The sequence below is a fragment of the Magallana gigas genome, chromosome 1 (assembly GCF_963853765.1).
Source record: "Magallana gigas chromosome 1, xbMagGiga1.1, whole genome shotgun sequence".
NCBI classification, from domain to species: Eukaryota; Metazoa; Mollusca; class Bivalvia; order Ostreida; family Ostreidae; genus Magallana; species Magallana gigas.
In genome coordinates this window covers 12,518,857-12,541,283 of record NC_088853.1, presented here as the reverse complement: position 1 = coordinate 12,541,283, position 22,427 = coordinate 12,518,857, and the positions used below count along the sequence as shown (strand labels likewise).

Sequence of the window (22,427 nt, the reverse complement as noted above, 5' to 3'; positions counted from 1 at the left end):
ATCACAAAATATAAACAGACATTTGATTAAAAACCAAATCATTTTATAATATATCTTACGGGGTGCGATAAAAAACAATAAAAACAACAACACTAAAATAGCGTTAAAAAGATATAAGCCAGTCTAAGAAGCGCTTTTGTTAAATCAGGCTCCGAGCCATAAAGGTTCGTAGAGCTTATATTCGATTTCCGTGGTGCTAAGCGGAAAAGAGTCATTGGCACCCCCCCCCCCCCCCCTCCCGGGTGTGACACCAGAGAATATCCATGAAGACCATCAGCGTAAGTTGGTATTGAATTTTTGTTGGGTACTGTAGATAGATAAAACGAAGATTTCTAATGACGCAACACACAACATCAAGTGACCACAGTGGGGTTCGGACCAACGACCTTTGGGATACTGAAAAACAACCTATGACCACTGCCCCACTGAAAAGCGTTTATGGTCACGCCAATATCATATTGATGATTTTATCCACAGTTTAATACTGAGGGGCTGCTTCTTATTATCCTAAAAATAGCGTCCAGACAGACAGGAGGAATGCAGGCAAAAGACAAAATATCTTTATCAATAATTGATTTCCGTTCGAAGGGGCCATAACCTTTGTAATTTGCTTGACGTATGACCATCACCTCCATATTTCGATACATAATGTTTATAATAAACAAAACAAAACATGGCGTATGTTGCTTGTTGTCACCAGCGTGACTTTAATTGTTACATAACATTTTCACACAACATGTATAAAATTATATAAAATAATAGTTCGTAATACTACAATTGAAATTCAATTGAATTATGTCACAATTACGCATTTGATATATAAATATGATGTAATTATAAAAATTTTACATCTGCTTAAAGTTTGCATTTAAGTTCCTGCGATGAATACTATAGTCTGTTCCAAGATAATTTTGCCGCACATTTTCTTTATTCTTTTTTCTATGTTTATAAAAACCTCTGGGTTCAAACGATGTTCATTCAATAGTATGAAAAAATCCCAAGATTTCCCCTTTGAAACGCCTCCTATAGCTTGTCAGGTTTTAATACACAGCTAAAAATAAATAGTCTACGGGGATTTTGCATTGCATCAGCCATGAAATAGCCCGGATGAGATGAAAACTTGAAAAGTTCTCCGAGGTATTCCGAGTGACTTCCGAAAGGGGAAAAGATGTAAACATTCCCCATTATAAATCTCCGTAAGAAATCGGGTTTCGTTTCTGCGTGTTTTTATGAGTGAAAAACGTTAATGTGTCATTGAGGATATCTTGGAAAATTTCTCTTTCATCGATTTTAATTGCACTTCTTTTACAGGTATGTATATTTTTATCAAATATCGTCAAAATGTGCGGCATAAATATCTTCGGACAGACTATAGTAAAATCGTCTTACGTCATTGCCACTAGCCATAAAAGTATGATCTAACTTGAATCTTTTAATAAAAGGTACACCGTTACTTAAAATACTATCAATAGTATGACCCCCTGTTCCTTTGTACCTTATTGCAAGTGAGTTAATACCCATATCCCCAACCTACCTTAAATCATCATCGTCAATAAGAATCTGATGGAATCGACGGACAATAGAGTGTCCGAGAATCAAAATTATGTTGAATTCATTGTTAGAGTATCAGAAAAGAATTATGATGAAATTGTTTGGAGTCGATCAGTGACCAACATAAGACAATATACAAAGCTTACCGTTTGAAATTTTAAAAGAAATAGTTCGAAGGAACAGAATCGATATTCATATGTGTTACCCGTGCGGCGTCCTGAAAGAAAGAGAATCAGCGCGTCTTTCTAAGCAAAAAGAGTCGCTAAAATCCGTACTTTTAATTTCATTGGTCAAATGATGACACAAAAATTACACGACCAAATACAGCACTCTACTTCTTGATGATACACATTAAAAAGTGCGATAACTGGTAAGCCAAAAACTGTCAAATCAATATAAACAAAGCATTTAAAGGAAACTTAAAATTTCTTTATGCATAAGTTTTTAAAATTTATAAACTTCTGTTAATCAGTCCTTTAAGCTATAAGTATAAATTAAAAATGAATCTCCATCAAATTGGCAAATGACTTTTACAAGAAAAGCGTCTTTATGTTTAATACTGTATTTCTAAGTCAACATTTTAAAACGTAATCTATTCGTTAGATTATTCAATTATTGTTGTACAACTCAAGCAAGTTTGTTAATTGTCAATTGGTATGACAAATAAGTTTCAAATCACATGGAGTAAGAACTAAAAAATGAAAATGTCATTAGGGGAAAAAGCTTTTTCATACACATCATGACATTTCTAAGAATGGACTTGTTTACTCTGGAATCTTCCACAGCATAATCGACGTAATTCCTTCCGAAACTTGACGTCATAGAACCAGTAGATATACGGGTTAGCGATATGGTTAAGCAAATTGAAGCGTAGAAAGAAGTAATATATGTTGAGTCGGAATCCTGTCAAATACATAGGATTTACGAAAGTGTGGATCTGTGTGACTAGCGACGTCATGTACGAAACTACGTACACAATAATAATCACCAGAAACATGACACTGATTTTTTTGCGCGCTTTCTGTTTTCGACTGGTTTCCTGGGTGGCAGTTTGTTCAGCTCTATGGCTGGTTGCAGGTTTGTTCCCATGTTCTTTGCCCTGAACATTGGAAGTCAAGAGTGTTCGATATATAGCTCTGGTCACAGGAATGTATAAACCGGAAGTCGCTATTATATTAATGAACGTAAGAAATAGAAGGGTTCCGAAATATGGAACCATCACACTTGATTCTCTCTTGTCGTCAAAATGGCAATACAATAAGGTGATGTAACGAGAGGAATTTCCTGAATTGAATTTTGTCATTCTTTCATATAAATTTGCGAAGTTTAACACAGGGGCCGAATATCCAAATGAAACACCGAAGATGACCACTATGGCTATTCTGCAGAACCTTTTGGTCATTTGGGGACCGAGAGGGCGGCAAATCATCAGATACCGCTGCAGGGCAATTGAGAAAATCAGATGAGCTGAAAATCCCGCAGTCAAAATCATGAGAAACAGTAAAATTTTGCACAGAGCAACGCTTGGGTAGGTGTACATCATTGTGTTGTCCAGGTGATATTCGATCACGTTTGACAGACATCCAAAAAGGTCCACAAGAGCCAGAATAGGAATAAAGTACCTCGAACCGCTCTTATCGGCGATATATTTCGTGTACATTATAAGAACAACGATGTTGCCGAATACTCCAACTCCACCCTCAATCAAGTGGATCACGGTATTAGGGAACATTTTCTCCGCGTTTCTCTCCGTCAGTAGGACTGCTATGGATTCATTCGCCATGGTGTTCCTTTCTTGTTTTCAGCCTTTTAGTAGATTGAAATAATGCGCACCAGAGAAAAAAGCTTATCATATTTTATTTGAGTGTATTTGTAGTAGACTGGATAATGAGCACCTGAAAGAGAGCTTATCTTAAAATTTATGTGAGTGTATGGTAGTGTAATTTTATATCGTCAACATTCTTACATCTACTAGAGGATACTTAATGTCTTTAAGTGTTCGTCCTTTACCAGGAAGCTTAGTACGTGAATTTCGGATTTGTTGTTACATGTACGATTGTTTCATCAACCACTTCCCATTTTTTCCAACAAGTCTATCTAACAGCACCAAACTGTTATTTGATATTGAGAAATTTTTTATTGTGTTTTTTCATGGAGTTACAAATTAGAGACCTGGGTTGCAAAGGAAGGGGAACGAAAGAAAAGTTTTCATTTTTCTGTCAATTAATCTATTTATTCATGACTGCTTATTTTTTTGGTGTTATTAATTTAAAGAATGAATTCAATATTTATTTGTTTTATACATTTACGATATAAAATGATTTGGGGCAGTTTACGCTTTTTAAACCTTGAAGGGTTTAAAAAAAACCCGTAAACTGTTTCAAACCACTTTATATGGTACAAAATTAATAAATATAGAATTCATTGCTTATAATTTAATTTTTTTGCTCTTCTTTGTAGATAAAAACGGTCATTTGACCTTTAAAATGACGTAAAATTGTACAAAATTCAAACGTAACGTCAGGCGTATTGAAACGTTTTCGACGTTAGTCTTACTATAACGCAACACACATTTTTTATACGATATAAAATAATTTTTAAGCCAACCAGACAGCGCGTTAGAACCAGAATTCAATTATATGAACATGCATGTTTTACATTTTACTCCTTATTTCATGCCTTATACGATATATCTAATGCTTATGTACACAGTAGGTTGATACCAGGTTTATCACCTTTAGTTAGCAATATGTTCAAATTTTGATTTTAAATTCTATAATTAGTGAGGCTTAACAAACCAACGTGTTCAGACATATTTAAATGGTTCTAAATAAGATATAGTCTAGAACATTTTTTTTCTGAATTAAACATATGTAGTTTCTGGAAAAAAAATATTTTCAGTTATGATTTCTACTGATTAATTTTTTTCTATCAATCAAATAAGTTATCGACAGTATAGTCCAAACAATATGATTAGAGAGGGGATATTGTATCCATGGCGTTGTCTTTTTGACGTCATGCAGAGAAAAAGCAATCCGCATCTCAGAACAATTTGATTTAATCAAAGTAAAACGGAGCGTCGTACCACAGTCACAAAAAGTTATTGTTTCTTTAGCATATATTCAATAATCGCCTTTCTTTTAAAACGAACAGAAGTGACTAGAAATCAATATACGTTTAATTAATTAAGTTATGGGCATTTTTGTAATCTCAGGAAATGAACAATAAGGCTTTATTTCTAATCGAATGATCAAAAGAATGGTACCTTGGCATTTTGATGCTAGCCGAAAGCCTGAAATCGTTCGTCCAACTTTGTATAAAATTTTGTTGGGAATTTATATCTTTAAAAATGGAAGCCCCATGGACAATCATTCTTTTGATGTACGCTACCCCGTTGTTGTTGGTCGAAGCAGGGTACTTCAATGGTGGACCAGGATTGAACGAACTTGCTATTTCTTCAGAAATTGCGCCTACAAGGGCCTGCTCTGTGATCGGAAATATAGACACCTTATTGCAGTGTTTTGCAGGGTGTATGAAAAGGTTTCGACGTTTCTACATGTTCGGCAGAAATTCAGCGACTCTCACGTGCTTCTGTTGTAAGGACCCTCCTCAATTGCCACTTCCGGGAACCGTATTTAATACTTACATAGCACGTCAGTACACTTTTTTGTTTGCTAAATGAAACATTTTTTGTTGAATGTTTCGTTGTTTTCTAAATCACAATCAAATGATTTTTCTCGGTGTTCAAAATGACATTGGAATATTATATACTAGTACTTACCTAATTTTCAGATTCGATCACAAAAATCTTATATCTTTAAACAGTACAATTTATGTAATTAATTGTTACCACAATTCTCACTTTGCTGCGGTGCTTTGGCTGCATAATTTTAAACACAGAAAAAAGTGTTTTCAGAGGCATGACTTGTGTAATTGTGATTTTTCAGCTCCATGTCCATTAAGTTATTCCGAATACACTTACGGGTATTTGAATATTTGCCTCCGTTTTGTCTCGAATTTGATGACGTATCCAATGGCATCATCCGTTTGTCAGCAAGATAGCGGGGATCTTGTTAGATTGGATTCACAGAGAAAGTTCGACATTTTTCAAGAGTTTGTAGGTGAGTCTTAATGAGGGAGCACCGCTATATGGAACTTCTTCTATATTTCTGCTAGAAACAATCTATATTTCAGTAGCTATAAATGCAGTTTAAGAAATACTCATATATAGCTTCATATATAGCTTCAGCTATTATTAATAGGTATGTCACTCAATCATGTGTCTGACTATTACTAATAGGTCAGTCACTCTATGATGTACCTGACCATTAATAACAGGTATGCCACTCAATGATATACCAGACTATTATAAATAGGTATGATACTCAATGATGTACCTGACTATAATTAATAGGTCTGTCACTCAATGATGTACCTGACTATTATCAATAGGTATGTCACTCATTGATGTACCTAACTATTATTAATAGGTCAGTCATTCAATGATGTACCTGATTATTATTAATAGGTATGTCACTCAATGATGTACCTGACTATTATTGATAGGTATGTCACTCAATGATGTACCTGACTTTTATTAATAGGTATGTCACTCAATGATGTACCTGACTATTATTAACAGGTCAGTCACTCATTGATATACCTGATTATTATTAACAGGTCAGTCACTCATTGATATACCTGACTATTATTAATAGGTATGTCACTCAATGATGTACCTGACTTTTATTAATAGGTATGTCACTCAATGATGTACCTGACTATTATTAACAGGTCAGTCACTCATTGATATACCTGACTATTATTAACAGGTCAGTCACTCAATGATGTACCTGATTATTATTAACAGGTCAGTCACTCATTGATATACCTGACTATTATTAATAGGTATGTCACTCAATGATGTACCTGACTATTATTAATAGGTATGTCACTCAATGATGTACCTGACTATTATTAATAGGTCAGTCACTCAGTGATGGACCTGACTATTATTAATAGGTCAGTCACTCAATGATGTACCTGACTATTATTAATAGGTATGTCACTCAATGATGTACCTGACTATTATTAACAGGTATGCCACTTAATCATACCAAAGGGATATCGTTTCTCTGGAAACCCCTGCATATGCATATTAATCAAACATCGCACACTTACATAAGCATGATTAATGGACAAACCCTGTTCATTTTCAAGTAATTCTCTTAAATATTTATTAAGATATCGTTAGTTACAACACTGCAGACATTTCAGTTAACATTCAGTGGACAGAATAGCAGAGAGAGATTTAAAGAAGATGACTTTTTGGTCTCTTCAATTGCATGTTTTTCTTAAATAATGCATCCCCACATTTTTTTTTATTTTGCGAGGGGATGCTCCGCTTTTTTTGTTGTTTTAAATTTGAGTTTTTAGCTGCTTGCTAAAATTTTTTTAAGGAATATCATATTTGTTGAATAAAATGATTTATTGTGACAAAAAACCAGATACAATATATGCTAACAAATAAGGTACCATATATATCAAATATGCTAACAAATACTTTAAAAATATCGATACTTTTTAGCTCACCTGAGCTGAAAGCTCAAGTGAGCTATTCTGATCACTTTTTGTCCGTCGTCCGTCCGTCCGTCCGTCTGTCCGTCCGTCTGTCCGTCTGTCTGTCCGTCTGTAAACTTTTTACATTTTGAACTTCTTCTCTAAAACCGCTTATCCAATTTCAACCAAATTTGGCACAAAGCATCCTTATGGGAGGGCGAATATAAATTGCAGAAATAAAAGTCCGATCTGTATTCAAAGCGGAGAAAACCTTGAAACTGCAGAAAAAGGGGGGTGCATTTTAAAAAATCTTCTTCTCAAGAACTACTGATTCCAATTCAACGTAGTTTAGCATAAATTATCCTTATGGGAAGGAAAATATAAATTGCAAAAATTAAGGTCTAATTCTGTTTCAAATCTGAGTTATTACGAAAATAATAATAAAGGAAAGGCGTGTTTCAATCAGTTAAATAGCTTCGGATTCGGCATCCGGTAAAATGGGTAGACAAGACTTGGCCTGGGCAAAACAAAAGATTGGCAGTTATTAATCTGCCAATCTCATTAAAATTTCAGGATATTTGATGGACCAGTATATTTATATTTGCTGTAAATATTGCTGCAAAATAATGCGTATTTGGAATTGACGATTGCCGATCTGCCCCGGCTTTTATTTTGCCACGACCCGGGTCTGCGTACCCATTTTACCAAGACTCGTATTCCATACATCTAAAACGAGGTTCTTTGTTTAAAGCAGCCATGACATTATACGAAAAAGGGTCGATCTGACTATGATGAATTTGCTTGTTGTGCAACAGTTCGCGAATGAAGGGAAATTTTTGAAACATGCAAAATATATTGGTGCCGATTTTGTGAAGTAAATTGAGGCTAAATATTTCAATGCGTTGACAGTTTTCACACATGACGTTGGTGTTAGCTTGTTCTGATTTTCGTTTCGTTTTCATTATTTATGCTTTGTAACCTGGGAACTATCGTCTGTATTTCGTGATTTTTACGTATCAAATCAAACAGAGACTTCGGTAAATCAAACAGTTAACTGTTTACCTGCGCAAATTAAGCAAAATCTGATGTATCAAAAAAGTACTGAGATACAATTCATTCTATCGGTAATTCGGCATTATATTTTGTGTAATGGTATATTACTATAATGCAATAGGTTTTGTTGAGATGCTCGGCATTTTCTCGAGTTTATTCAGTTTAAATAGAGTTTGATATCGCTGTCGGAAATATGTAGGTATATACATGTATATATATGATTCATTTCGAAAAAATAAATTGTGTTCTTTATTTGTTATAGTGCATGTTTCTTGTGTTTTAATTGTTTACAATTTCTATTTACTAACCATATTTGAGTGTTAAGCTTCGAATTATAAGCAAGATACAGAGATTTGCTCACGATTCTATGTTTGTACACAGATCTTAAAAACTAAAGATTAAAAAACTAAAAAAAATTTCAATATTTATTAAGAAAATTTTCAAAGTCTCTTCTTCCAGAAACCAACTTTAACAACTTATTGTATTGTAAACTTAACCTTTTTTAGCTCACCTGAGCCAAAGTCTTCTCAAAAACTATTAGGCCAGGAAAGCTCAAATTTGAGTGGAAGCATCCTCAGATAGTGTAGATTCAAGTTTGTTCAAATCATGGTCCCCGGGGGTAGGGTGGGGCCACAATAGGGGGATCATGTTTTACATAAGAATATATAGAGAAAATCTTTAAAAATCTTCTCAAAAACTATTAGGCCAGAAAAGCTCACATTGAAATGGAATCATCCTCAGGTAGTGTAGATTCAAGTTTGTTCAAATCATGATCCCCGGGGGTAGGGTGGGGCCACAATTGGGAGATCAAGTTTTACATAGGAATATATTGAGAAAATCTTTTAAAAATCTTCTTCTCAAAAATATTTGGCCAAGAAATCTCAAATTGGCATGTAACCATCCTTAGGAAGTGTAGATTCAAGTGTGTTCAAATCATGGTCCCTGGGGGTAGGGCGGGGTCACAATGGGGGATGAATTTTTATAGATAGAGAAAATCTTTAAAAGTCTTCTTCTCAAAATTATTAGGCCAGGAAAGCCCAAATTTGAGTGGAAGCATCCCCAGATCATATAGATTCAAGTTTGTTTAAATAATAGTCCAGGGGTAGGGTGAGGCCACAATGGGGGATGAATTTTTACTTAGGAATATATAGAGAAAATCTTTAAAAATCTTCTTTTTAAAGAATTTTGGCCAGAAAGGGTTTAAACTTGTGTAGAGGCATCCTCGGGTAGTGTAAATTCAAGTTTGCAAAATCACAGTCCCTAGTGGTAGGGCGGGACCGTGATGGCGGTTTGAATTTTTACATAGGAATATAAAGAGAAAATCTTTAAAACTATTCTGGGAAAGTGTTCGGTTCAAAACTCAGTACTTAGTGTGAAAGCAAAGGTTATGCAGATTTAAGTCTGATGAAACCATGATTCCTTAGAGAAAAATAGGGTCATGAAATGGGGGGGGGGGGTATATAGGAATAGAGACAAATCTTCTTACAGGTACAACAACAAAAGGGGCTTGGTATTTACCAAAAAATAAGAGGTTGATAAAAATTGGCAGTTTTTCAATTTTTTTTAGCAAGATCTACTGTACTCAGTTGTCAAGATATTTTGATACTGTAATGCTAATTTGATCAGAATTAAGGCAATTGTTGCTCAGGTGAGCGATGTGGCCCCTGGGCCTCTTGTTTAACTTTTTACATTTTTAGCTCACCTGAGCTGAAAGCTCAAGTGAGCTATTCTAATCACATTTTGTCCGTCGTGCGTCTGTCCGTCCGTCTGTCTGTCCGTCTGTCCGTCTGTAAACTTTTTACATTTTGAACTTCTTCTCTAAAACCGCTTATCCAATTTCAACCAAATTTGGCACAAAGCATCCTTATGGGAGGGCGAATATAAATTGCAGAAATAAAAGTCCGATCTGTATTCAAAGCGGAGAAAACCTTGAAACTGTAGAAAAAGGGGGGTGCATTTTTAAAAATCTTCTTCTCAAGAACTACCGAGTTCAATTCAACGTAGTTTAGCATAAATTATCCTTATGGGAAGGAAAATATAAATTGCAAAAATTAAGTGCTAATTCTGTTTCAAATCTGAGTTATTACGAAAATAATAATAAAGGAAAGGCGTGTTTCAATCAGTTTAATAGCTTCGGGCTCGGCATACGGAAAAATGGGTAGGCAATACTTGGCCTGAGCAAAACAAAAGATTTGCAGGTATTAATCTGCCAATCTCATTAAAATTTTGGGATATTTGATGGACCAGTATATTTGTATTTGCTGTAAATATTGCTGCAAAATAATGCGTATTTGGAATTGACGATTGCCGATCTGCCCCGGCTTTTATTTTGCCACGGCCCGGGTTTGCATACCCATTTTACCAAGACTCGTATTTCATACTTCTAAAACGAGGTTCTTTGTTTAAAGCAGCCATGACATTATACGAAAAAGGTCGATCTGACTATGATGAATTTGCTTGCTATGCAACCGTTCACGTATGAAGGGAAATTTTTGAAACATGCAAAATATATTGGTGCCGAATTTGTGAAGTAAATTAAGGCTAAATATTTCAATGCGTTGACAGTTTTCACACATGACGTTGGTGTTAGCTTGTTCTGATTTTCGTTTCGTTTTCATTATAATGCTTTGTAACCTGGGAACTATCGTCTGTATTTCGTGATTTTTACGTATCAAATCAAACAGAGACTTGGGTAAATAAAACAATTAACTGTTTACCTGCGCAAATTAAGCAAAATCTGATGTAGGGATACTGAAATACAATTCATTCTATCGGTAAATCGGCATAATCTTTTGCGTAATGGTAGATTAATGCAATAGGTTTTGTTGAGATGCTCGGCATTTTCTCGAGTTTATTCAGTTTAAATAGAGTTTGATATCGCTGACGGAAATATGTAGGTATATACATGTATATATATATATGATTCATTTCGAAAAAATAAATTGTGTTCTTTATTTGTTATACATGTAGTGCATGTTTCTTGTGTTTAATTATTTACAATTTCTATTTACTAACCCTATTTGAGTGTAAAGCTTCGAATTATAAGCAAGATACAGAGATTTGCTCACAATTCTATGTTTGTACACAGATCTTAAAAGCTAAAGATTAAAAAAGTAAAAAAATTGTCAATATTTATTACGAAAATTTTCAAAGTCTGTTCTTCCAGAAACCAACTTATTGAATTGTAAACTGAACCTTTTTAGCTCACCTGACGGTGGGGCCACAATGGGAGGTCGAAGTTTAACAAATGAATATATAGAGTAAATCTTTAGAAATCTTCTTCTCAGAAACTAATCGGCCAGGAAAGCTGAAACTTGTGTGGAAGCATCCTCAGGTAGTGTAGATTCAAAGTTGTGAAAATCATGACCCCCGGGGGTAGGGTGGGGCCACAATGGGGGATCAAAGTTTTACATAGGAATATATACAGTAAATCTTTAAAAATCTTCTTCTCAGAAACTAATCCGCCGGCAAATCTTGAACTTGTGTGAAAGCATCTTCAGGTAGTGTAGATTCAAGTTTGTGAAAATCATGACCCCCGGGGGTAGGGTGGGGCCACAATGGGGGATCAAAGTTTTACATAGGAATATATACAGTAAATCTTTAAAAATCTTCTTCTCAGAAACTAATCCGCCGGCAAAGCTGGAACTTGTATGGAAGCATCCTCAGGTAGTGTGGATTCAAAGTTGTGAAAATAATAACCCCTGGGGGTAAGTTGGGGCCACAATGGGGGGGTCGAGGTTTAACATATGATTATATAGAGTAAATCTTTAAAAATCTTCTTCTCAGAAACTAGCCAGGAAAACTGAAACTTGTGTGGAAGCATCCTCAGGTAGTGTAGATTCAAATTTGTGAAAACATGACCCCTGGGGGAAGGTTTGGGCCACAATGGGAGGTCGATGTGTTACATAGGAATAAACAGAGTAAATCTTTAAAAATCTTCTTCTCAGAAACTAATCAGCCAGGAAAGCTGAAACTTGTGTGAAAGCATCTTCAGGTAGTGTAGATTCAAAGTTGTGAAAATAATGATCCCCAGGGGTAGGGTGGGGCCACAATGTGGGGGGGGGGGTCAAAGTTTAACAAAGGAATATATAGGTTTAATCTTTAAAAATCTTCTCAGAAACTTATCAGCCATTCTTTATAATTGTTAAGACTTTGGCCCCAGGACAATTCTTTGGCCTCACGAGAAGGTTCAGAGTTTGATGTACGTTTATATTCCATATATAAACTATTGTTAGGGATCTTTTTGAGAACCGCAATACTCAACATATGATATGACTATAAAATCATCCTGTTAGAAAAGGGACTAATGATTATAAACATAAGACTATCCAGGGGAAAATGGATTTTATTTATACAGGATCTACATGTATTATTGTACATTGTCCAGATAGTTTGTATTATGACTCCATTGAGCTGATTCTATCATACCTATTGTTCCTCAGGTGAGCGATGTGGCCCATGGGCCTCTTGTTTAAACTTACACTAAAGGGAATAAGCTGTAAATAATTTATAAATCGTTTGCAGCTAACTCAACAAATGCGACCTTGGCAGTATGGGTGCAAGGGATCTGGAACAACTCTACCTGGTTTTATCATGACGGAACTCCTCTGGAATTTACGTGCATGATAGGTGAAAGCAATGACACAAGCGAGGCGAGGATGGTAGCAAAGAGTGGAAACCATTCGGGATGTTTCGGTGCACAGTATGGGATGCTGAATATGTTTGTTTGTGAAATCTATAGGGTCTTCAGTGGATTTTAGATTTTAAAGCTTTATTCTTTCGAGTATATACTTTTTATCCACTGCAAAATAGACCCGTGTTATTAGTCCAATACCGGTTTTCACCGGAGGGGACTATTATAGCTTTCCTCTACGTCCTTCAGTCCGTCCGTCCATCCATCTGTCTGTCCGTCTTTCCTTCCGTCTGTCTGTCCCACTTCAGTTTTCCACACTTTTTTGCTTTATGCGTTTGAGGAATATGAAATTTGCTGAACAACTTCAAAATGTCAAACTACAGATCAAGTTTACACTTTTGTAGCGTCTGGTTGACATATTTTCGAGAAAATAATTTTTTTATATTCCAATTTTTTAATATTCGGGTTTGATATTCTGCATAACAGTGCATTGTTTTCACAATTTCCACAAACGGTAGGGGACGTGTATTGCTTATGCAATACTCTCCGAATGCTTGTTAGTCCCCTACCGGTTTTCATTTGATTGTGAGTTACGTTTAAATTTTGTACAAATTAACATATTTTAACTAATTAATGGGCCTTATTATCTAATTTTAATAGTAGAAAAATAAATTATAAGGAATAAATTTAATTTCTACCTATGTTATATATATATATATATATATATATATACGAGTATAACATAACTTGGAACAGTTTACGCTTTTTTAGAGCACCTGAGCCAAAGGCTTAAGTGATTTTTTCTGATCACAATTTGTCCGTTGTCTGTCGTCGTTGGCGTCGTCGTCGTTGTCGTCGTCGTTGTTGTAAACTTTTCACATTTTCATCTTCTCCTCAAGAACCACTGGGCCAATTTCAATAAAACTTGCCATAAAGTATCCTTAGGTGAAGGGGATTCAGGTTTGTTCAAATGAAGAGCCACGCCCTCTTTCAAGTGGAGATAATTAGGAATAAGTGAAAAAGTAATGGTGTATTTTAAAAATCTTCTTCTCTAGAACCAATTGGCCAGAAAAGCTGTAGTTTGCGGGGAAGCATCCTCAGGTGGTGTAGATTCAAGTTTGTTCAAATCATGATCCCTGGGGATACTGTGGGGCCACAATTGGGGGTCGAATGTTTACATAGGAATATATAGAAACATATCTTTAAAAATTTTCTTCTCTAGAACCAATTGGCCAGAAAAGCTGTAACTTGCGTGGAAGCATCCTCAGGTGGTGTAGATTCAAGTTTGTTCAAATCATGATCCCCGGGGGTACGGTGGGGCCACAATTGGGGGGTCAAGTTTTTACATAGGAAAGTAAAGAGAAATATCTTAGTTTTGAAATTCAATTGAGCAGAAAAGCTGTTACTTGAGTGAAAGCATTCTCTGGTAGTGTTATATATATATAGAGAAATATCTTTTAAAATCAAATAAAAAAGGATGAAACTATAAATGGGGGGGGGGGGGGTCAAATTTTTACATTGGAAATAAATTTGATCATTCTCAAAAATATTTAGTATATAGTATTACTAGTATGCATTCATATTGACATTTGTTGATTCTCAGTTGTTTAGATTGTGGTCCTGGATAATTGTTGTGCCACATATAAGGTTCAAAGTTTGATGTAGGTTTATATTTAGCTGATTTTATTATGTCAAGTGTTGCTCAAGTGAGCGATGTGGCCCATGGGCCTCTTGTTATAAACCGCTTCGCGGTTTATAAAGCGAAAACTGCCCCAAGATATGTTTTATCGTATAACATAGGTAGAAATTAAATTCATTCCTTAAATATCATAAACTTTTTGTAGATAAACTTGACAAGGCAAAGAACTAGAAGACATTAACGCTACCACTACTTTATTGCCGAGTGCATTCTTATATTTCTAATAACAAATATATGTAGTATTTATTAAGAAATAAGGTATTCTTTTTGGATGTATATCGGGATATAAATACGGGAAAGAACAAGTGCACTTAAGCTATAGAGAATGGGCCCTTTTTCAGTGCCGTTTATATGTAGAAAATATCATCAAATTGCTTTTTTCTCATAATAGTTAAGCACTCATGGATACTTCTGATTTATATGCACGCTTAAATTTACCAAAATTAGAATACAATTAAAAATATTGAGGATTTTTAAATGCCTATAAATAATCTAAATCCGGAAAAATCGAACCGAACCTACTTGAATTGTGTCTATTTAAATCAGAGGGAGGAGACATTTAAATCAACATTGCTCTGTTGGTGGATCGATTGGCGCGTTTGCTGAATTATACTCTTTGCATTATTTTACGTCTGAAAAAAAAATCGAATGAAGCTTTGAAGTTGCATATTACCATAGTGACAAACAAATATTCCTGACCATACAAAGATGAAGGAAAGCGATCTAAAACGTGTCAATGTTTTACAGTGAGCACATTTGACAAAAGTTTACCTGGATAGAAACCACTTGATTGTTTGAAATAATTTATTCCATGCGTGAGTTCAAACATGGGTCACGCAGGTAATAGATTTCGCTTGCTATAGGAAAAACCTTGAAATTTTCATACGTTTTTCATTTTTAGGTACCAGCCTAACCGAGTACAATCTTCTTACTTTCACAGGAGTTTACTAAATGTATAATGCGTATATTGTCTTTTCCACAAGTTTGTACTCGGTTAGGCTGACAGTAAACAAAGGCTTTAAAATGAATGCCTGTCCTCGATTTACTATACAAAATCACGAATGTCTGCTGACCCCTACTATGTTTTAAAGCTTCGTGCTTTTCATAAACAATAATTTCAGCGCTAAAACTTGTTAATTCTTATGGAATAGATATCAATAGATAATGTTAAGGAAAAAAATATGCTTAATTTGATTCTTCATTTTTTCACTTTTCACCGGGGCCCATAAGTGCACTCGTCCTTTAAAAACAAAGCAATTGAAAGTTGAGTTAAAGTTTACTGAGGGATTTTCAGGGGAAACTCTAACGCAGAATTTCAAGAGCATAATGGTTTTCTTTCGACATTATAAATAAAATTTAAAGCAATTTTAACATCTTAGTTTTTTTTTACGGAACAAAACAAACAGCGAAGCACAAAGTGTTAAATTTGACCGTGATCCGTGCATGGACTAAACATGAAAGGTCTGAGATATTGTGTTTGCGATTTCGATCGAGGCTTGTATAAGTTAGAAATGAATTTTAACTGAATTAATCCTTTGACAAATTGTGATTGTAATTTCCAAGAACGCCTCTTTACGAATCATTTATCCCCAGCAATAAATGTTGTATTTTTAAGGAAAATGAATGAATAAAACTTCGTAGAACAAAATATAGATACGTTTATTTTTTATGTCTAAATTAATTTTTATTACGATATATAATATAATAGGTGTGTTTCAGCACAAGTTGAGCACATTGAAAAAGTAGTGACCTAGATTATTCATGCGCTACTTTGACCTCTTGACCCATAATGTTGCTATGCAGGAATAACAGCAGATTGCGCAAACAGTGTTATGTAAGGGAAAACATTTGCAAGTGTAAATATTAAACATTATCGAAATCTTATAATACCGTACAAAACATTTGAGTATTCATATTTATTTTTGATCAATTACAAATGTTATTTATTCTTGTATTGAATAAAAGTACCCAAATAAAACGAAAGTGTTTGATTTTTTTCATTCATTTGTACAAAATTCAATGTACAAGGAAAGATAACCCTTCCTTACTATACTATGATTTCTGTACCTTACTTTTGGCGTACTATGACGTCATAATAGTGTGACGTCAAATACTTTTCCTTACGTTATAGATAATAAAATAACTCAGAGTTTTATAAGATACATTTTCTTTTTCTCCCAACTCCCTAAAGCCCCTTTCACAATTGGCGCACGACCACTTTACACCAGATTGCGATCAAAGTGTTTGAGCTTCGCACGAGCTCTCGCATACGTTGCACGAGCTCTCGCAATCGTTGCATACGTTTTACTGGTCGCATCAAGTCTCATCTGAATAGTGGACATGCACACTATTCAGACGCGACCGAACGCGATCCAAATTATCGCAGTGCAACGCACGAACATTAGTACGAACGTTTTCCAACGTTTTGTGTACTCGCAAGAGTGATACACGATTAATAGAGATCGTAAGATAAATTACTGGTATTTATGCGTCTGTTTTGCGACCGTGAGACTGTTGCTCAACGTGTCTAATGCAATCTTGCAACGTTTTACTATCATTGCACGACTTATCAGCCTCAATATGCCATGCTTTGCTACTAGTATATATACCCTGTATAAGTATCTCTGTTTCAGAACACAATTTACAATATACATTTATTGCATGATGGTGAGGGAAATACATATATGAAGATTTATTCCCTCAAGAAAAATCATATTTCCCGAGATCTTCGTCCAAGAGAAATTTGTTTTTTTGTGGGGAATATATCTTCATATTCCCTGAACATTAATGCAATACACGTTTTATTAGATTTCAACTTAATAGACTTAAATTGTTAGAAAAAAACATACATGTCATCACACTTTTTGAGATGCCAGATAAACATAAACTAAGCATATTTTTGCATTAGAAAACTATATATATATATTTTTTTGTTAAAAGTAAAATTTTTGTAGGCAGAAATTTGTTTATATTGTTTAATTTTATTGTCAACTTAATCAGAAAACTAAAACTACAAAAATATTTTAAAATTAACCGTTGGGATAAGAAAAACTATAGCATTCAGAAATACAACTGAGAGAGAAAAGGTTAGAAAAAGAGGTATTTCCCCTTAGCATACATAAAATGTATAAAAGAATTTGGAAATTTAGGATAAAATTATCCAGTTTCCCTGATTTAACCATACATCATTTATTCTTGATAAATTAAAGCTGCAAAAATATCTTGAACTTAACAGTATTCTAAACAACTTTATTGTGATTATATTCACATAAAATGAATAAAACTATCTTGCACAAATTTTAAAGAATTCAAAGTTTTACAAAAAACGATGACATCACAGAACACTGGATCTACTCTAACGTCGTGATTGTTTGACTTCCCATGTAACTGTCTCACTTTTCCTTCATATATCATATAAAGTTAAGTTGGTTCTGTGATATAAAGATATAATTTTTGATTTAATCATATTTGTCTACATCGTATGCTCATATCGGCTTTTTCATTCCTATATGACATCGCCCTGTCACGTGACTTTCTAGACCAATCAGATATAATAGAATAATCATATTGAGGTATAATAATAAATGCTGAGCACTGCATATCTGTATCTTTTTGGGCCACATCTTTTCTCGCTTTCCACTATGTCTAGTGAATATGGACGGTGTATATACCCCCTCTGACTCGCACGATCATTCATACCACGGAACGCATAATCGCACGTCCAATCACATTGGCACACGTTCAATCGTCCGATCACCTTGTCTCTCGCGCGTTCCTATCGTATTGTCTTTGAACAGTTGCTTTCATTGGACAAGAGTCGCATACAGACGCAAGATATATCGCAAGATTCAATGCGTTTACATCGCACAACGCTGGCTTAGATCGTGCGAAATTCGTACGAATACTTTTTTCGTATGCGATTATTTCGGCAACAATTAACGATTCATATCTAATTTTTTCGGTCGCACGAATATTTGGTCGCTTCTGCTCGTGCGCCAGTTGTGAAAGGGGCTTAAAATTTGTGCATTTAAAACATGTCTTATTTAACAATTTAAAGAAATTACTGTTTAATTATACTATTCATTTTGTAAACAAATCTATGCGAGTTAATAAAAATAAATAATACATTACAGTCTGACGTTTTTAATGAGCAATATCTAAATGTCAAGATTAACTTCAAGGGATCTGCAGATATAAGTAAAAAGCAACGATCATTTTGTGAACATGACATTATGAATAGCAACTGCTCTGCTGGCATATTTTCCAAGATGCACTAGCGCACATCAAGGAATATGCCAGCAGCGCAATTGGTATTTCATAACGCCATGTTCACTAGATAACGTTGTTTATTTCTTAAACAAATGCTATTAAAGTTACACGAACATGCAATAGAAAATAAGGTCAAGTAAGCAATATCTCTAATTACATGTTTTTAAAGATTTGTTACCCCGCCTTTGCTTGCCTAATAGGCAAGAAAAGCGCAACAAAGTTGGTATTCCATTGTGTGAGACAGCTGCAGAGAATGATTGTTGGTGACCCTCAGAGGGTATTAACCAAGTGTTAGTTTTAAGTATGGTTGATTATGAAATGTATCAGTTTGCCGTGTTTAAATCCACCTGTTTCATTCATTTATTTCCATTTTATTGAGTTTTGTTCACATATGACATACATAAAACTTATAAAAGCGATGTTTACTGAACTAAGTCTCTCTATACCAAACACGAACTGTCGGTGACCTTACAACCAAAAGATTTAGGTCATATTAACCTCTTGATATAGTCTTAAGAATTAAAATAATAAAAAGCATTTTTTTAACAAATGAAACTATAGGTAAACCTTTTTGTTCCTTTTTTAATTGATTCTGCATGTGTGACATGTTGTGGCTATAAGTACTACAAGAATGATATAATTAAAAAATACAGCAGATACATTAAAACTCTGATTAATATAATTGATGTAATTATTAATCGCCTATATACGTCAACAGTTTTTATAAAACACTAGACTTTGACCCGTGCGTGCATGGGTTGACATTGCATATGATATCGGATATTTACGAAATAGATACATCGACACACCGTATTGTTAACATTTAAATAACCAAGCTTTAAGACTACAATAATGCTACTAATTTTACTACACTCTGCTTAGTTAGAATAATTTAACTGTGTCTCGGAACAGGCCTTCACCACAGTGAAAAAACGATTTTGGAAAAAATTAATGAGGCTGCGTTGAAAATAACAGTCAAATTTTCATCTAAAAATCTAATTCATTTTAATAAAGAATTCAACACTTTTTCGCCAACGTTTTTTACTCGCTTTGAATTTACACACCATGTTGATATTCGGAACTCTCGGGATATTTCATATTAAATGCACTGAGTTAGAGTGATCTTCCGTATTTCCTTTGATAACAGGATAAAAGACAAATTTTCAATGAAAATTTACACGTGCATGTACTTGTAATATCGTTTCTGAGTTTATCCATGCAAATGTGATATTGTGGAAACACAAACAAAGGAGCCTCCCGTAATTTAGCGTGAATGTAATGCGCATGTGCAAGATTGTAAAATCCAAAAAATCCAGATAATTTTTGGATTTTTAAAGGAATTTTCGTTGATTATTAATTGGCGAAGCTTGATTGAGAAAAAATAAAAACAAATTGTTAATCTTCAAGTACCAATGATGTTTAAAATATATAAAACAAAAGACAGTACTCTTCCGATTTCTCGGTATTAAAGCCTATAAATTTGAGTCTATTATTTTAATATAGTAGTATAGATGGCTTCTTTTTTATTCTGATTGTTATCTTCCACGATAGGACCACGTTCACTTTCTAATATATCCATTTCCATTGTTGCCATTCCCATATCCATTATTGCCATTTCCATTATTGCCATTTCCGTTATTCCCATACCCATTATTGCCATTCCCATTTATCCCATACCCATTATTGCCATTTCCATTATTCCCATACCCATTATTGCCATTCCCGTCATTCCCATTCCCATTATTGCCATTTCCATAATACCCATTCCCATTGTTGCCATTTCCATTATAGCCATTCAAGTTATTGCCATTTCCATTATAGCCATTCCACTTATTGCCATTCCCGTTATTGCCATACCCATTATTGCCATTCCCGTTAATCTCATACCCATTATTGCTATTTCCATTATAGCCGTTCCACTTATTGCCATACCCATTATTGCCATTTCCGTTATTGCCATTTTCATTCTTGCCATTTCCGTTATTGTCATACCCATTATTGCCATTCCCATTATAACCATTCCCATTATTGCCATTTCCGTTATTTTCATACCCATTATTGCCATCCCCGTTATTGCCATTTCCATTATTGCCATTCCCGTTATTGTCATACCCATTATTGCCTTTCCCATTATATCCATTCCCATTATTGCCATTTCCGTTTTTTTCATACCCATTATTACCATTACCGTTATTGTTATACCCATTATTGCCATTCCCATTATATCCATTCCCATAATTGCCATTTCCGTTATTTTCATACCCATTATTACCCCCATTATTGCCATACCCATTATTGCCATTTCCATTATTCTCATACCCATTATTGCCATACACATTATTGCCATTTCCATTATTCTCATACCCATTATTCCCATTCCCATTGTTGCCATATCCATTATAGCCATTTCCGTTATTATCATACCCATTATTCCCATTCCCATTATTCTCATACCCATTATTGCCATACTCATTATTGCCATTCCCATTATTCTCATATTCATTATTCCCATCCCCATTGTTGCTATTTCTGTTATTCCCATTATTGCCATTTCCATTATTCTCATACCCATCGTTCCCATCGCCATTATTGCCATTTCCATTATTCTCATACCCATTGTACCCATCCCCATTATTGCCATTCCCGTTATATCCATTCCAAGGACCATCACTGCCGTTATCGTTTTCCCTACTGTCTTCGCTTCTATCATCATAATCTCCATTGTCTACACTACCTATTTCATCATCTCCATTATCTTCACTATAATTGTCATCTTCATCACTTTTGTGTTCGCCATCAGCATTTTCTTTACTATTACCGTTGTATTCTCTTGTATAATAGTCTTCAGTTTTGTCTTCCCCATTATCTTTACTAGCATTTCCTTCATCTCCATTGCATACACAGGAAAAATGTCCACATGTGTAAAATATGTGTATAATTTTACACATGTTTTGCACATATAATGCATGTGTACAACACATGTTTTAAAATTTATATGTTGAACACATATATTATACACGTGTGTAACATATACATTTTACATATGTTTAACACATATATAAAATAATATATGTTCAATACATGTTTCAAAGAACATATACACGAAAAAAAAATGTTTAATTAAGGTCTTCCGTTTCCAACGGAAGACCTTATAGTTTTCGTACTGTTTCTTATTATTATTATTTTTTTCCCAAAATTTTGTGCACGCGATATCTCGAAAACTATTCGGCCGATTTCGACCATTTTTTCACAGATGATTGCCAGTGGTCATAATTCTAGAAGTTTTTTGAAATTTTGAAATCGGCACTTCCGGTTCCGATTTACGGCCGATTTTGTCAGTTTTTACGACCCATTTTGTGCAGACATAAACTCAGAGACTATAAGAGATAGGAATATGAAATTTTCAGGATAGGTAGACCATAGGTTAAAGTTGTGCACAATGTAGTTTTTTAGCGCCAGTGGCGCCATTTCTATGAGCTCGCCTAGGCTCGAAAATTGGGTACGAATTTTGAATCAAATTGTTCATACGTTTTGATCTCTATCTTTTTATGAGTTGATATTTTGTTAAAACATATATAACAAAAGTGGTAGATAATCAAAAGTCCTTTCCAACAAAATCAAGAAATAGGGGCTGGCCCCTTAAATTAGGGGCCAAGACACTCA

General features: G+C 34.6%; 2 protein-coding genes across 2 annotated transcripts; both read right to left on the bottom strand.

Annotated features, from left to right (window-relative positions):
• Positions 1–2,299: 2,299 nt before the first annotated feature.
• Positions 2,300–3,334, bottom strand: LOC136275579 (tachykinin-like peptides receptor 86C). Its single transcript, XM_066085163.1, has one exon. It carries the CDS (start codon positions 3,332–3,334, stop codon positions 2,300–2,302), a length of 1,035 nt encoding a protein of 344 aa, XP_065941235.1.
• Positions 3,335–20,323: 16,989 nt separating this feature from the next.
• Positions 20,324–21,712, bottom strand: LOC136275574 (probable serine/threonine-protein kinase clkA). Its single transcript, XM_066085156.1, has one exon. It carries the CDS (start codon positions 21,710–21,712, stop codon positions 20,324–20,326), a length of 1,389 nt encoding a protein of 462 aa, XP_065941228.1.
• Positions 21,713–22,427: the final 715 nt, after the last annotated feature.

What these genes read in the sequence shown, in the direction of transcription:
- LOC136275574 (XM_066085156.1), bottom strand. Translation starts at nt 21,712, where the DNA reads ATGTGTAAAATTATACACATATTTTACACATGTGGACATTTTTCCTGT.
- LOC136275579 (XM_066085163.1), bottom strand. Translation starts at nt 3,334, where the DNA reads ATGGCGAATGAATCCATAGCAGTCCTACTGACGGAGAGAAACGCGGAG.